General features: G+C 41.4%; 1 protein-coding gene across 1 annotated transcript in view; it reads left to right on the top strand.

Annotated features, from left to right (window-relative positions):
- IDH1 (isocitrate dehydrogenase (NADP(+)) 1) overlaps positions 1-16,763 on the top strand; it is a 43,745-nt gene that overhangs the window by 8,149 nt on the left and 18,833 nt on the right. The window contains exons 3-6 of the mRNA XM_040357322.1: positions 5,578-5,869; positions 7,495-7,600; positions 14,065-14,242; positions 15,887-16,038. Of these exons, the coding sequence (XP_040213256.1) occupies positions 5,578-5,869; positions 7,495-7,600; positions 14,065-14,242; positions 15,887-16,038 (728 nt within the window). The remainder of the gene's footprint in view (positions 1-5,577; positions 5,870-7,494; positions 7,601-14,064; positions 14,243-15,886; positions 16,039-16,763) is intronic.

Here is a 16,763-nt window from a genome sequence, read left to right on the forward strand (position 1 = left end):
TGGAACTTCCGCTTTAACCACTTCAGCTGCTTTTATCCCCTTTCTGACCAGAGCACTTTTTACAATTTGGCACTGCGTCGCTTTAACTGACAATTGCGCGGTCATGCAATGCTGTACCCAAACAAAATTTGCATCCTTTTTTTGGTGTCATTTGATCATCTCTGCGTTTTTTTTTTTTTTTTTTTTGCGCTATAAACAAAAAAAGAGCGATAATTTTGAAAAAATAAATGATTTTTTACATTTTGCTATAATAAATATTCCCAAACATTAACAAAATAAAAAAATCTTCATCAGTTTAGGCCAATAAATATTCTTCTACATTATTTTTGTAAAAAAAAAACACAATAAGCGAATATTTATTGGTTCAGAGACCTGTAAATGAATGAATGAATGAAAGTCCCATCTTGCACAGTGGAATACAACCCTCCTAGTCAATTGACACCTCTTTGAGCTCTCTAACTGAAAGTCCATAACTTGTTAAAGACCTGTAGCTGGAGGAAGAGCCTGCAGAAGCCTGGCATTGCACTCACAATCCACTGTTTGTGGTTACAATGCTTTGCAGGCTTATTTACAAAAAATATATATTAAATGCATTTTTTATCCACAAAATATGTGCATTTATTGATCTTCTTCTTCTTTTTTTTTTTTTTTTTTTGCAAAAGGTAGTTCTCTACCTAGCTACACAGGTAAATGTCAGCCATTGTACAGCAGACAGCACATACAATTGAATAAAATATCACTGCTTTGTAGAAGTGTTTACTCAGCTCTGATTTATGCACCTTAGCTCAGGACTTTTACCTTTCTTCCCTTTACTCTAGTTCATCCAACAACTTTGTTTATCAAGCAGAGACTTTGAACAGATTAAAGATTTTTTTTTTCTAGGAGATGCATTGCACAATTATGGCTGCAAATCTTTAACAATCCAGAATCTGGAGCAAAGGTCACACCACTAGGAATTCCAGTTCTCCAATACTTTTGGACAGGTCTCACACTCGATGGCTGTTATGAAACCCTAGTTATCCTTGAAGGTGATTTTTGGTAACTCTAACCTTCAGCTCCTGCCACATAATTTTTATGGGTTAAAGGTCTGGAGACTGGCTAGGCCACTCCAGGACCTTAATGTGCTCCTCCTTGAGCCACTCCTTTGTTGCCTTGGCCGTGTGTTTTAGGTCATTGTCATGCTGGAATACCCATTCACGGCTCACTTTCAATGCCCTGGCTGAGGGAAGGAGGTTCTCCCACAATATTTGATGGTGCATGGCCCCACAAGGCCTTTGAAGCAAAGTTGTCCTGTCCCCTTAGCAGAAAAACACCCCCAAAAGCATAATGTTTCCACCTCCATGTTTGACAGAGGGGATGGAGTTCTTGGGGTCATAGGCAGCATTCCTCCTCCTCCAAACCTGGCGAGTTGAGGCCAAAGAGCTAGATTTTGGTCTTCTCTTACCACAAAACTTTCACCCAGTTCTCCTCTGAATCATTCAGATAGGTCTGTACATGTGCTTTCTTGAGCAAGGGGACCTTGCAGGCTGCTGCAGTATTTCAGTTCTTCACGGCATAGTGTGTTACCAATTGTTTTCTTGGTGACTATGGTCCCAGCTGCCTTCAGATCATTGACAAGATTCTCCCGTTGAGCTAATTCCTCACTGTTCTCATGATCATTGAAACTCCACAAGGTGAGACCTTGTATTGAGCCCCAGAAGGAGATTGACAGTTATTTTGTGTTTCTTCCATTGGTGAATAATCGCACCAACTGTTGTCATCCTCTCACCAAGCTGCTTGGCAATTGTTTTGTCGCCCATTCCAGTCTTGTGTAGGTCTACAATCTTATCCCTGACATCCTTGCACAGCTCTTTGGTCTTGGCCATGGTGGAGAGATTGAAATCTGATTGCTTCTGTGGGCAGGTGTCTTGTATACAGGTAACAAGCTGAGAGTGAGTGCTCCTAATCTCAGCTTGTTACCTGTATAGAAGACACCTGGGAGCCAGAAATCTAGCTGATTGATAGGGGATGAAATACTTACTTATTTCAATTAATAAATTTCAAATCAATTTATAACTTTTTTTAAAATGCATTTTTCTGGATATTTTTGTTGTTTTTTGTCTCTCATTGTTAAAAAAAAAAAAAAACCTACCATTAAAATTATAGACCATTATAGATAATTTCTTTGTCAGTGGGCAAACGTACAAAATCTGCACTGGATCAAATACTTTTTTTTTTCACACTGTGTATGTATGTACCGTATTTATCGCGGTATAACGCGCTCCCGCGTATACCGCGCACCCCTAAAGTGGCCCGAATCCTGTGGAAAAAAAGTTTTTTTTTGTACTTACAGTTTTGGTGTCTTGCGCGGTGTCCATCGGCGGCCTCGTCGGGTCCGGCGTCTGTCTGCGGCTTCGGGTGTCCTCTTCGTCGGGTCCAGCGTCCTTCTGCGGCTTCGGGTGTCCTCTTCGTCGGGTCCGGGGTCCGTCTGCGGGCTTCGGGTGTCCTCTTCGTCGGGTCTGGCGTCCTTCTGCGGCGTCCTCCCCGCTCGTTTCCCGCACCGAGTTTGAATACTGCGCCGACATATACAGAGCGCAGTACACTCGTGTATTGTCGGGCAGGCTCGGCAACTCTCGCGCTCACGTCCTGTACGTCCAGGACGTGAGCGCGGAAGGAGCCGAGACTGGCCGACTATACCCGAGTGTACTGCGCTCGGTATATGTCGGCGCAGTATTCAAAACTCGGCGCGGGAAAGCGGGTATCGACGTATACCGCGCACCCGCGATTTTGCCCTGATTTTCAGGGCAAAAAAGTGTGCGGTATACGCCGATAAATACGGTATATATAATATATAGCCCCATCAGTGCTGCCTTGTCAGTGCAGCCTCATCAGTGCTTATCATTTCCCATCAATGCAGTATATTATTGCCCATCAGTGCAGCCTATCATTGCCCAAAAGTGCAGCAGGGAAGAATCGGACAGATCTAGCGGCCGGAATCTCCCACTGATGCACATCTTGTATATGAATAGCCTCGCTGTCAAACAAAGTCTGGTGACTCCAATTGACAGCACACTGTCCAATGCCGGTCAAAGAGGCAGGATTTAGTTTGACAGCGAGGCTATTCATATACAAGAAGTGTCTCAGTGGATGATTCCCAGTCTGCGTGATCCAAGCCGCCAGATCTTCTTGGCGGTTTCCTGGCTGATTGGTTCTGGAAGAAGCGGTGCAGTCTTTTTTTACAGGACATTAGAGGGGGGGGGGGGCCTGCTCCTCACTTGCCCGCCGCTAAAGTCCATTTGCCAAATGTGAGCAGGCGAGTGGAGATTTTGGGGGCTGTTGTTGGTGTCCTGGTCACTTTTCCTGTAACATTTCTTATACGCAACTGTTAATTACATAGATTGGCTGGTATTTCTAGGCCAATGTAAAAAGCCATCATCAAGAGACAATACAGGATATTTTTACATTACTTTGTCTTGCAGAGTAGCATACTCTTTCAATGCATTTATAAACTGGACTTTAAATGTTTGGACCAGATAGTTCTCTTACATTTTTATCCCTCATGTGTTGGAGTTGTGATGGGGAGCCCTATGGGACGGTATCTTGAACTGTAATTTTCTCAGATTTATAGGTGAAGCTTATTGATGGTTCCCTCTTTTATTGTCATCTCATGTTTCCTTCCCCCTACCCTTTACTCCATATCATTCTGGTCGCCCCCCCTCCTTATATTTTTTTCCTCTCCACTCTCTTGACGAACCGAGCCCCACGGGCCATAGACGTGACTGCAAGACTTTTTGTTTTATTCCTCCTCCTCTTCTCTACTAGCATATATTATTTATGCTATGCTTGGGGTATCTCCCCAGCTATGGGTTTTCTTGTTTCTCAAACAAAAATCGGGAGACACCTACACACTGGGAATATATCTTTGTTTCATTATTCGTAGTTTATAATGTATGTGAAAGCTCCAGTTGCACTGAGTTGTGTAAGCCAACAGATGTCTTCTAACCTGCACAATTATCGTGCTTCTTGCTCTGTTCTTCCTGAATAATTTTAGTTTGTACACTGTTTTTCTATAACGTATATGAGGTGTACTCCTTTTCTTTATATATAGTGTGTCAACAACAAAAAAAAATGTTTGGACCTTGTATGTACTTTTGGGGTTTCACATTTTAGATCAGATCTATAAATGTGATAGGGGACCAGAAGGAGATCATTGGTACACATTACTTCACCATGGATACAGGCTCTAGAGCAGTGGTTCTCAACCTGGGGGTCGGGACCCCCTCGGCGGTCGAATGATGATATGCCAGGGATCACCGACCCCCTGGGCAGTTCCTGAAGCATGCACCACTCTCCCAGCCTATTTGCGGCCGCCCAGCTGGGCTGTCCCTGGAGCCTGAGGCTGCCCAGCTGGGCTGTCCCTGGAGCCTGAGGCTGCCCAGCTGGGCTGTCCCTGGAGCCTGAGGCCGCCCAGCTGGGCTGTTCCTGGAGCACGCGCCTGGCCACTCAGCCTCTTTACAGCCGCCCATTCAGTTCACGGCATAGGGGCAGAGACTAGAGATCAGCTGACTAGTGAGAAATGTGAAGTGGGAGGGGCTGGAGGAGACCCGATCTCCTGATTTCAGCATAGGTGTCACTGCTACGAGACACTACAAAGTCAGACACACAGTGAGTAACACTACCTGTGATTATAGTTGCCATTAAAAGTCCCCACTACAGTTCTCAGATCAGCAGATAACCTTGATGAAGAGAACCTAAGTTGGCTGATCCCAACTCCCCGCCAGCACTGCCACTGATCCCAACTCCCCGCCAGCACTGCCACTGATCCCAACTCCCCGCTAGCACTGCCACTGATCCCAACTCCCCGCTAGCACTGCCACTGATCCCAACTCCCCACCAGCACTGCCACTGATCCCATTCCCCCCAACCCCCACCAAGGAGTAAGAGAAAGAAAGAAAAATAGAGAATTACATGGAAGGGAGAGGAAAAGAAAAAGGGGGAGAAAGGATGAGAGAAAGATGGCTAGAGACAGAGATGGGGGGGGGGGGGGGAGAAAGAAATTAGAATAGAGAGAGAGAAAACGGAAAGAAAGGAGAACAAAAAGAGAATGGAAGGGACTCGGAGCGCTAAAATTACTTGTCTTGCCTTGAGTGCTGACAACCCACACCACGAAAATATTTTTACTGTTAGGGGTCCCCACAACTTGGGAAATGTTATCAAGGGGTCACGACACTAGAAAGGTTGAGAACCACTGCTCTAGAGGTTGTCTGAGTTTACTACAGACCTTTGTTCTAAGAACAAGTAAGGCAAGTTGAGGTTAGTACAGACAAATTATGTACAATTAGTCTTAACAGCCTCAAACTGAATGTCCTTCTAAGGGTTCCAATTAGTTCACCTTGAATACTCATAGGTCACTTCACAAGCATCAGGCTCAGTGTCTCTAGACAGGGTCACTAATCATAACTTTGCCCTAGGCAAATGAGATGGAATTCCATGCATAAGAAGTCACACAAGACCACCTCACCATAGATAAAGAGATAGTGTCATGTCTATACATCATTATTACATTTGTGTCGATATAACACATTATATCGTTTACAGCTATGATCTTGGAATGGAAAATCGTGATTTGACAGATGATAAGGTCACAATTGAAGCCGCTGAAGCCATCACAAAATACAATGTCGGGATCAAGTGTGCCACCATTACCCCTGATGAGAACAGAGTAGAGGAGTTCAAGTTAAAGCAAATGTGGAAGTCTCCAAATGGAACCATCCGAAACATTCTAGGAGGAACAGTATTCAGAGAGGCCATCATTTGTAAGAACATTCCCAGGCTTGTCTCTGGATGGGTCAAGCCTATCATCATTGGACGTCATGCTTATGGGGATCAGGTGAGGCTTTTGACTTTTATCAACTTCACAAAGTTTTGAAATGTGGACTCAGCGAGATTAAACAAATAAACACTAACATTAAAAAAATACAGACTATGAATGTTGTATAAATAATCTATCACAAGTTTAGTAATAGAAACACATTTAAAACCCAAGAAGAAGTTTCACAATATTACAGATATGTAGCACCTCCCATTATAGTCCAACAATGCCCAAAGATGACACAAAGTTGTAAGAAAATGTGTACTGAAAACATCAACCTTGATATATCACAAGGTAACTCAATAAATGAATGCAGACATAGGCTTTAACAGTTCGGCACAAAGCAGTTGAAAATTAGGCTCCCCAAAGAAAAAAAAGATGGCACCTGAACCTAGATTTTGTACATGAAGAACGTCTCAAAGTAGAATGCTCAAAGGCACTGATTCTTAATTCTAGCTCCTTTTGTGCTAGACAGTTGACGTTCCTTCACTGGTGTAGGGTTACAAAGACAATCTGCGCCAAAACAATTTTAAAATAAAATAGATTAAAATTAAAATTTCAATAGTGAATATTAAGCAAGTCCAAAAAATATATATGGGTGTAATGTCCCAAAACGCACTAAAAGTGCATACATATACACGATCCTGAGGACAAGCACCACCGTGATGTGACCAGTATTTCCACACTGAAGTGACAACCCTCTACCGAGATATGAGGTCGCTTACCAGAGGGCAAGCTTGATTTGCAGTCGGCTATAGCCCAGCTGTGGCCTTTATTTAAGTGGACTCACAGGAATGCAGGGGGAGACAGGTTCCCAGGGAAGAATTTCCGGGGGTAATCTCAGGCTCATCCAGATATATGGGTAGAGAAAGGGTGCACCATAGTGTAATTCCGTAAAACATACTTTAATTTAAAAAGCATATATTGTATTTACAAGAGCAGATAAAAACATGCAGCGTAGAAAACAAAGTGCCGGCCGGCAACTAGCGGAGCCCTTCCTGCTTAGCGTGGTGACGTCACTGCACGTCCTTCCATGCGCGTTTCGTCATTATTCAATTTTTTTTTCCTGCTGGTGTAGGGTTGCCAGAAGTGAAACGGCTCCTTGTAGTATTTATGCAAGGCTGACATAGTTACGTGGTAGATCTTTTTTTTCTGATCCATCTGACTTTCACAGCCCTGCCTGTGATTGCAGCTAGGAGGCAGAGACAGAGCAAAAAACTTCCTTGTCACTACCCAAAAACATTACAGCGGTTCCAAGGTTTGACAGGATATGTGGTTCTGTGTGGCTCACGGGGGTCTGAAGTGACACGTGTCTCTAGACAGGACCCTCCCCCCTACACCCAGCCAGAGAAAGGATTTTGCTAATCCAGTAATTTTACATCCAGTTATACAGTGAAAAAAATTAAGGGTATGGACTGACCTTGGGCAGAGGGAGGACCAGGAGCATTGCAAGGCAGATCCTGGAGTTTATTTTTTATTTTGGGTAGTGAAGGAGAGGAACCATTTTTATCTAATTTTATTGGTGTCTTTATCACAATTTTTGTAGATTTATTTTTACTTCCTATATAACGCACATTCTGCATAGTTTAAAAAGTAACTATAAAAAAAACTGTTTTAACAGAACTATTTTGTCTTAATTGCAGTACAGGGCAACTGACTTTGTTGTTCCTGGTCCAGGCAAGGTGGAAATCTCATTTACTCCTAAAGACGGTGGAGAACCCATTAAATATGTCGTCCATGATTTTAAAGGTATGTGTTATTTTATAATGACCGTTTGTGTGTGTTTTTTTTTTTATTATTATTTTTTTTTTTTATGTTAGTTTTTTACATTGTTCTTATATACAGTGGATATAAAAAGTCTACACGTGCCTGTTAAAATGTCAGGTTTCTTTGATGTAAAAAGAAACTAGACAAAGGTAAGTCTTTTCAGAACTTTTTCCACCTTTAATTTTTAGTGACCTTTAAACTAAACAACTCAGTTGAATAACAAACTTACTTCTTTTGGGGGGGGGGGGGGGAGTAAAACTAAAATATGGTTGCATAAGTGTGCACACCCTCTTATAACTTATAACTGGGGATGTAGTTGTGTTCAGAATTAAGCAATCACATTCAAACTCATGTTAAATAGGAGTCAGTACACACCTGCCATCATTTAAAGTGCCTCTAATTAACCCCAAATAAAGTTCAAATGTTCTAGTAGGTCTTTCCTGACATTTTCTTAGTCGCATCCTACAGCAAAAGCCATGATCCGTAGAGAGCTTCTAAAGCATCAGAGGGATCTCTGTGTTAAAAGGTATCATTCAGGGTACAAAATAATTTCCAAGGCCTTAGATATACCATGGAACACAGTTATGGCACAACAGTGACATTACCAATAACTGATAAAAATAGATAAATCCTGCGCTTAGGACCAAATGTGTATGCCAAAGGCTGCTTCCCCCCCTAAAAACAATCCCCCTAGGAGGATAGTGAAAAAAGTGTGAAAAAGGGGGTAATGGCGCTGCCTACCCCTCTGTATCCCTAAAGATAGGTAGGGGGATGGGACTCCTAACCAAGGGTCCTTTACTAAACTATTAGTAAGTGAACTACTAAAATATTCAATGTGCAAAAACTATCATAAATAAACATTAATACAGGGGTTGACAAATTTGCTTGGAATCTAGGAGCCAGGTAAAAAAGTTAGGAGCCAGAAAACGCGCCCCGTCCCGACGAGCTTGCGCGCAGAAAGCGAACACATACGTGAGCAGCGCCCGCATATGTAAACGGTGTTCAAACCACACATGTGAGGTATCGCCGCGATTGGTAGAGCGAGAGCAATAATTCTAGCCCTAGACCTCCTCTAACTCAAAACATGCAACCTGTAGATTTTTTTTAAATGTCGCCTATGAAGATTTTAAAGGGTAAAAGTTTGTCGGGATTCCACGAGCGGACGCAATTTTGAAGCGTGACATGTTGGGTATGAATTTACTCGGCGTAACATTATCTTTCATAATATAAAAAAAAAATGGGGATAACTTTACTATTGTCTTATTTTTTAATTAAAAAAAGTGTAATTTTTTCACCAAAAAAGTGCGCTTGTAAGACCGCTGCGCAAATACGGCATGACAGAAAGTATTGCAACGTTTGCCATTTTATTCTCTAGGGTGTTAGGATAAAAAATATATATAATGTTTGGGGGTTCTAATTAGAGGGAAGAAGATGGCAGTGAAAATAGTGAAAAACAACATTAGAATTGCTGTTTAACTTGTAATGCTTAACTTGTAATACCAACGGCCACCACCAGATGGCGCCAGCTCACATCTGGTGGTAATAACTTGTAATACCAACGGCTCACCACCAGATGGCCCCAGCTCAAAAAAAAAAAATTTTTTTTTTTTTTTTTTGCCCCCCCTTCCAAGCCAAGTCGCCAGGGCCCTATTTCTAGTCGCCATGGCGACCTGGCGCCCGGGATTTGTCGAGCCCTGCATTAATATAATAAGATATATGTGTATGCCTATACCAACCCTAATATAGGTATGTGCAATATTATAACAACACAATTCCAATAACCATAGTTTAGTGACAAAGAACCTTAATGACCATAAAGTAAAATATGGCACAACCAGTGCAGTGTCAGATACACCCTATGTCAACATAATTGAAATAATAATATAAAAAAAACGATGGCATAAAATAAGATGGTATCAAATAAAAATAAACAGCAACAGTTATATGATGCACCAAGTATGAATCACATAGGTCAGTGGTTCTCAACCTGGGGGTCGGGGCCCCCTTGGGGGTCAAATGATGATTTGCCAGGGGTCACCGAATCCTGGGCTGTTTCTGAAGCCCGCATTACTCTCCCAGCCTTTTTGCAGCCACCCAGCAGGGCTATCCCTGGAGCATGTGGCCGCCCACTCAGCCTCTTCGCAGGTGCCCTTTCAGTTCACGGCATGGCTGGGGGGCAAAGGCTAGAGGTCAGTTGACTGGTGAGAAATGTTAAGTGGGAGGGGATAGAGGAGACCCTATCTCCTGATTTTGGCATAGGTGTCACTGCTACGAGACACCACAATGTTGAAAACACAGTGAAGCCGGAGACACAGTGAATGACACTACCTGCGATTATAGTTGCCATTAAAATGACCCAGGGAGCGCTAAATTATCCGTAGGTTAGGAGTGCAAATTACTTGTCTTGCCTTAGGTGGGTGCTGACAACTCACGCTACGAAAATCATTTTATTGTTAGGTAGGGGTCCCCACAACTTGGGAAATTTTATCAAGGGGTCACGGCACTAGAAGGTTGAGAACCACTGACATAGGTGAAGAATTGTCCTATGAGGAAACTATGACATAAAGTTCTATTACTTCCAAACAAGGATTTGATAGTTTATATGGTGCAACTTCTTGCAGTGAGGGAGGTGCTCCTATGTCACAAATGGTGGATTTGCAGTGGTTCCGGTGTTGCCCCCACAGGTATCCCCACTCACCAGATCCTACTACCCCGCCAGGGGGGTTTATGGCATATAGTGCAAACTTCCCGGTACTGCGTTACTCCAGGGTGCCCCTTGATAGATCGGGATCGTTAACGATTAAGGATTCCCAGCAACAAATTATGTAGTAATTCCTCAGAGAGAAAAAAGTTTGGATCCCATAGTGTAGTATTTAATTAAAATTTTATTGCGGCCACTACTGCCGGCTATAACAAACGTAGTGTAGCACTTATATAAAAAACAGTTGTGGCCCAAATAAATACAAATTAAATACAAATTCCAGGCTTGGCTACTATTAGCTACTAAGCTGATTAAAAACAAGCTTAGGGTGTTTGTAAAAGTCGCCTGTGCTAGCGAACAACAGCATGCGCTGCAGCTGCGTTCCACCTGGCGTTTCCCGAAAGTAACGTGAGTGCGTAACTCCATCATCAACATCTTCTGAGGCGGTGTTGCGCACTACTCACTTGCGTCCTATTAAGAGAAACAACGAGAACGCCCACTCCCCTAGGATGCGCCAATCAATGGGACCTAACGTTAACCTTCTGTCCCCATAGAATAAACTACCAGGGATATGCAAGCAATGTAACCCTTGGAGTTGAGTTTGTAATGCGCGGTGGTGCTCTCCCTACATATTTAATCATCCACATTGTTATACAAAACCAAGCAGGTGATACAGTAACTGTCAAACAATTGTGATTACACAATTACCGCCAGCACATAAGAATATAATACAAAATGGCAACGGAATTTTACTAATGAAAATAATAAAAATTAAATAAAAATGGGAACAGGAAACAGAAATGGATTAGCCTAAAATGTCTGTGGACGCCGCTGGACTCCAGGACAGGTAAGTGTCCTAATATTAAAAGTCTGCAGCTGCAGTATTTGTAGCTGCTGGCTTTTAATATTTATTTTTGAGCGCACATCCGCTTTAAGGTCACCTATACGGTGAGATATATATGTAGGTTGTCTTTGTCCTATTTCCGAAAATTGAGGATTGCCTGGGTGTCTGTGACACCAATGTTTTCTCAGTCAGTGATCCGCAACAAGCATGCAGTCAGTGAGGTCAAAAATCTAATCGTTTGGTGTTCTTTTAGTGCATTAAATGAAGTTGGAGCAGCTTGGCACCCGGTCAACCGGTACTTTTAAAAATATTAACCAATTTATTGCTCCATGATAGGTTTCCTTTTAATTCTCCAATATGTGTATGAATAATAGGACACAGAATATTGCATTACTGGTGTCTGTTCTTTAAGTTAATTATTAATGCTCTGATGTTATTGGGTTCTGGTATGTGCTAGGAGGCCACCGCATTTATAAATAAATGAAAACCTACAACATCTGAACCTTAGCTGTTTGTCATGGAAGATGTTAGTTGTGATGGAACATTGATTTGAGAAGTTGGGAAAGTATAAATGCGCCCAATGTAGATTTGACTGACAACATTGTTTTATTAAGACATAGCAGCAATAATCAAAACTGTTAATACTGTAATGTCTACATGATGACAGAGTGGACACTTACGTTTTTGTGTTATTTGATGCAGCCACTGCCCTGATTTCCTGTATTTGTGTATGGATATCAATAGAGACAAAAACTCTGAAATTAGTCTAACATAATAGATCAGTATGCGGTCATGTTTTGACTTCCCAAATCTTGGATGGATCCATGATCATACATTCACTGAACAGCAGGATTCCGCTGTATGGATGGAACAGCAGGGTTCCGCTGTATGGATGGAACAGCAGGGTTCCGCTGTATGGATGGAACAGCAGGGTTCCGCTGTATGGATGGAACAGCAGGGTTCCGCTGTATGGATGGAACAGCAGGGTTCCGCTGTATGGATGGAACAGCAGGGTTCCGCTGTATGGATGGAACAGCAGGGTTCCGCTGTATGGATGGAACAGCAGAGTTCCGCTGTATAGATGGAACAGCTGCCAGATGTCTTAAGCAAGACATAGATTATGCTTTTCTTTCCTTCTACCGTGGGTGGAAGGAAATAAAATTGCTTGATTTCCCCAATAATCAGTCATGACGGGGGGAATCTTTCCAACAGGATTATTGTATTCTGCCAGGGGAGCCTTCTGATTAGTGTTGCTGACTATAGCTGGTGGCACTAATGGGAAAAAAAACAAAAGGCTGGGTGTACACAAGTTGATCAATAGATGGACTTGTGTGCAACCAGGGTGCCCATACATGGATCGAAATTTGTCAAGTCCCCGCTGAACCAGACACATTTCAATCCATGTATGGCCGGCTTTGTTTGCTATTTCCTTTTATTGATCTTTCTAGATAATGTGTATCTTTTGGAATTGTTACTACTTTTTTTTATATTTGTAACCCATTTACTTTTTGAATGACAGCTGTCTAATCTAGTACCATAATGTCCTGTTAAACATTTTATCGGTTGCTACAGGTACGGGATGTTTTCTTTTGGAACCTATTTCTCTTTTGTATACAACAGAGCTCCAACATCTCCTTCCCAGACAGAATTAAAAGCTGGAATAAGAAAATTAAAATATTTTACCAATAGAAAATTATTACTAGAACATTTATTACTTTAACACGGTTTGCTTTTGTCATATTGTGAAAGTTGAAGAATTAATGCTCAGATTTAACGACAATATATATTTTTTTAATTGAAATTTTCATCATAATTTCCAGAAAGGGGGTAAAAAAGAAAACAAAGAGGACAAAGCTTAAAGGGTCACTAAAGGATTTTTTTTTTTTTTTTAGCTAAATAGCTTCCTTTACCTTACTGCAGTCCTGGTTCAATGTCCTCATTGTTCGTTTTTGCTTTAAAAGGAGCTGTAATCCTTCTCTGATCTCCACACCTCCTGCTTGTCTGGCTCCTTATGAAAAAACTCATGCTAGCTTTTCACTGTGGTCCATGATCAAGGAGGTGTGATTACTGTGTGTCTAAAACTCCTCAGAACCAATCGGATTCATTTTAAAAACAAACACTGCCCTGTGTTTGTTTGTTTTTTGTTCTGTGTGTCTCTGTACTTCACAGAAACATGAAACTAGTTTAAAAACGAAACCAAACTGCAGGCACATTATATGATTGATTTTTATCTATTTTTAATCTTTTTTAAAAGGAATCAGTTAACTATTATGTCTCTATACCCTCATTTCAGCAATTTTTTTTCCCTTAAAGGTAAACAAAGGAGCCAATATGTGCAAAAATAATAATACAGTTGACAACATAGGTATGGCATTATGGTATGTATTGCCATAAGAGTGTTAAAACAGGATTGCTAATTTGGAACAGGCGATCACCTGCTCCAAATGCTTGTATTTATAAAAAAATAATAATAAATAACAATACTACAAGTCCTATAGGTTTCAAGAGAGTTGATCTGTAACATCTAGAAGATAAATATCACAGTCCAATGTAGCAGAGGACACTGGGAAACGCTACATGAGGTAAAGAGCAAAAGTATCCACACCAAAAATGAATGCAGCCTGCCACAAACCCATCTATAGTCAATAAATTTTGTATATAACAGCGACTACCGTATAATAATACTAGAAGGCTAGCAGTGTAACATCCATCCCAGACCTTAGAAAAGAGAAAAGGGGGGAGGAAAAGTAAGAAAATAGGAAAGGAAAAAGGTGAGGTGGTAGTACACGGGGCGTGGACCAGGAATCCATTAAATCGAGAAGCGTATTCTCAAATCTAGAGGGTTGATATATATAATATTCATTTATAATATCATTTCTATATTGTTTGTTTCCTTTTCAGACGGTGGAGGTGTTACTCTTGGAATGTACAACACTGACAAATCCATTCAAGATTTTGCCCACAGTTCCTTCCAGATGGCACTGGTTAAAGCATGGCCTCTGTACATGAGCACTAAAAACACCATCCTCAAGAAATATGATGGACGCTTCAAGGATATATTCCAGGAAATCTATGAGAAGTATGTAGCACTTTTTTATTTATTTTTTTCATTGCCAAAATATAGTCAAGATTTGGTACATAAATACACATGAAATCGGCAGTTTGAAAAAGTCTATTTTTTTTTTAATTATTTTTATTTCAATTCAGCCATTTGGGGTAGACATAATGTGGACTATCCGAATATATTTATTGTGTTTCAGAAACTGCTTTTGGGTTATAGTAAACTACCACAAAAGAAGCATTTCCATATTGTCATATATTTGATTTAAAGGCAAATTGTAATGTGCTTGGTCATTCTGCTTTCAGCTTGTTCAGCACAGGTACTGGAGCTTTGCTGACACTACAGTAGGGTTCATTGAACCTCACATATAGTAGCTGAACTTGCAAACCTTGTTTGTCTTTGGAGACTAGTACCAGTTGGTACTTGCAGTGCAAACAAGACTGATTGCTGTACATATCGTTTTACAGTAAGGACCCCTAAATGGATTTTTCTATCTGAACTTGGTTGCTCATAATCATGGATATTTGTTTTTATACGCATGACATTATGTTGAAGCAATATTGTACAGTGGATAAAGAAAAAAATAACCCCCTTTAAAATCACATTACCTTACTTTGCACCCTTAAAGGAAGACACATTGGGGGTTATTCACGAAAGGCAAATCCACTTTGCACTACAAGTGCAAACTAAAAATGCAAAGTGCACTTGAAAATGCAGTCGCTGTAGATCTGAGGGGGACATGCAAGGAAAAGAAAAAACAGCATTTTAGCTTGCACATTATTGGATAATAAAATCAGCAGAGCTTCCCCTCATTTCAGATCTACCCCTCAGATTTACAGCGACTGCGCTTCCAAGTGAACTTTCAGTGCAATTTCAAGTGCAAAATGAATTCGCCTTAAAGTGGAGGTCCAACCTAAAAAAAAAAAAAGAAATTGGCCAAAAAGCCCAAAAAAAAATAAAAATATATAACTTACCAGAAAAGGCTGTTATTGGGCAGATCGTCCTAATCTGCCTCTTCCTCGTCCATGGTGAGGTTCTGTGTTCTCCTTCTCACGTTGCCTGCTGGGAAATGGAGGCGTGCTGCCTTCTGGGACACACAGGACAGTGTGCCCATTCACAAAAAGCTGCACGACTAGCGCATGCGCAGTAGGAAATGGGCAGTGAAGCCACATTGAGTCCAATGGATTTCTGTACACACGGCAGGACTTTGCACTGTAGGACTTTGTTGCCGAAGTTTGTCCGTTTGGAGTGCGAACTTTTGTCCGATGAAAACCGAAAAAGTTTGTACGATGAAGCGTACACACGCTCGGATTTTTTTGAAAACCTGCTTATTTTGAAGTTTGTTGTCAAAAAGTCTGATCGTGTGTATGGGTCTTTAGGATGGCTGTAGCAAATGTTTGTGTGTGTGTGTGTGTGTATGTATGTATGTATGTGTATATATATATATATATATATATATGTGTGTGTGTGTGTGTATGTATGTATGTGTATATATATATATATATATATTATACAAACAATTTTATTTTTTATAGCAGAGGTGAGAGTTTATTACATGCAAGTGGAAATATACAAATACAACTTTTTTTATTTTTTTTTTGTCGAACAATTACCAGAACGTTTTAAATTTGTTTTAATTTGGTATTCTGCTTTATTTTGCAGGGAATACAAATCTCAATTTGAGGAAAAAAAGATCTGGTATGAACACAGACTTATTGACGATATGGTGGCACAAGCAATGAAATCTGAGGGTGGCTTCATCTGGGCATGCAAAAACTATGATGGAGATGTCCAGTCAGATTCTGTTGCTCAAGGTGAGAAATAAACTAAAAATATTTTGTATGGCTGAATCTACCCGTTCTTTGGTTATCCACACGTTTCTGCTGTTATGTCAACTATGTGTTATGATCCCTTTATGTTGTGAAACCAACCCTGTTCCAGCAGCTCATCCCCCAGGGCAGTGGTGATCAACCCTGTCCTCAGGGCCCACTAAGGCCTTGTACACACGGTCTGTTTGGTCCGCTGAGAATGAACCGAAGTTCAGTTTCATCAGACCAAACCGACCGTGTGTATAGGCTAGCGGTCTGGTTTCCTTCGGTCCAAAATTTCTAAACATGCTTCAAAACCGAACCGCTGGGCGATCGGACCAAACCGGTGGTTAATACAGAAAAGCGTTGGTTCAAAACCCGCGCATGCTCAGAATCAAGTTGACGCATGCTTGGAAGCATTGAACTTTGTTTTATTCAGCACGTCGTGTGTTTTACGTCACCGCGTTCTGACCCGGTCGGATTTTGGACTGATGGTGTGTAAACACATCAGGCAGTCAGGCCACTTCAGAGGTGAACCGCTGAAAACAAACCGACGGACCAGTCTCATCGGTTTGGTCCTACCGTGTGTACAAGGCCTAACGGGCCAGGTTTTATGTATTACCTTGGGGAGATGCAGACTAGAATACTGCAATCACTGAGCAGCAAATGATATCACATGTCATGTATTTCAGTTATCTTGCAAACCTGGCCTGTTAGTGGGCCCTGAGGAC

This window comes from Rana temporaria, chromosome 6 (assembly GCF_905171775.1).
Source record: "Rana temporaria chromosome 6, aRanTem1.1, whole genome shotgun sequence".
In the NCBI taxonomy this organism is placed as follows: Eukaryota; Metazoa; Chordata; class Amphibia; order Anura; family Ranidae; genus Rana; species Rana temporaria.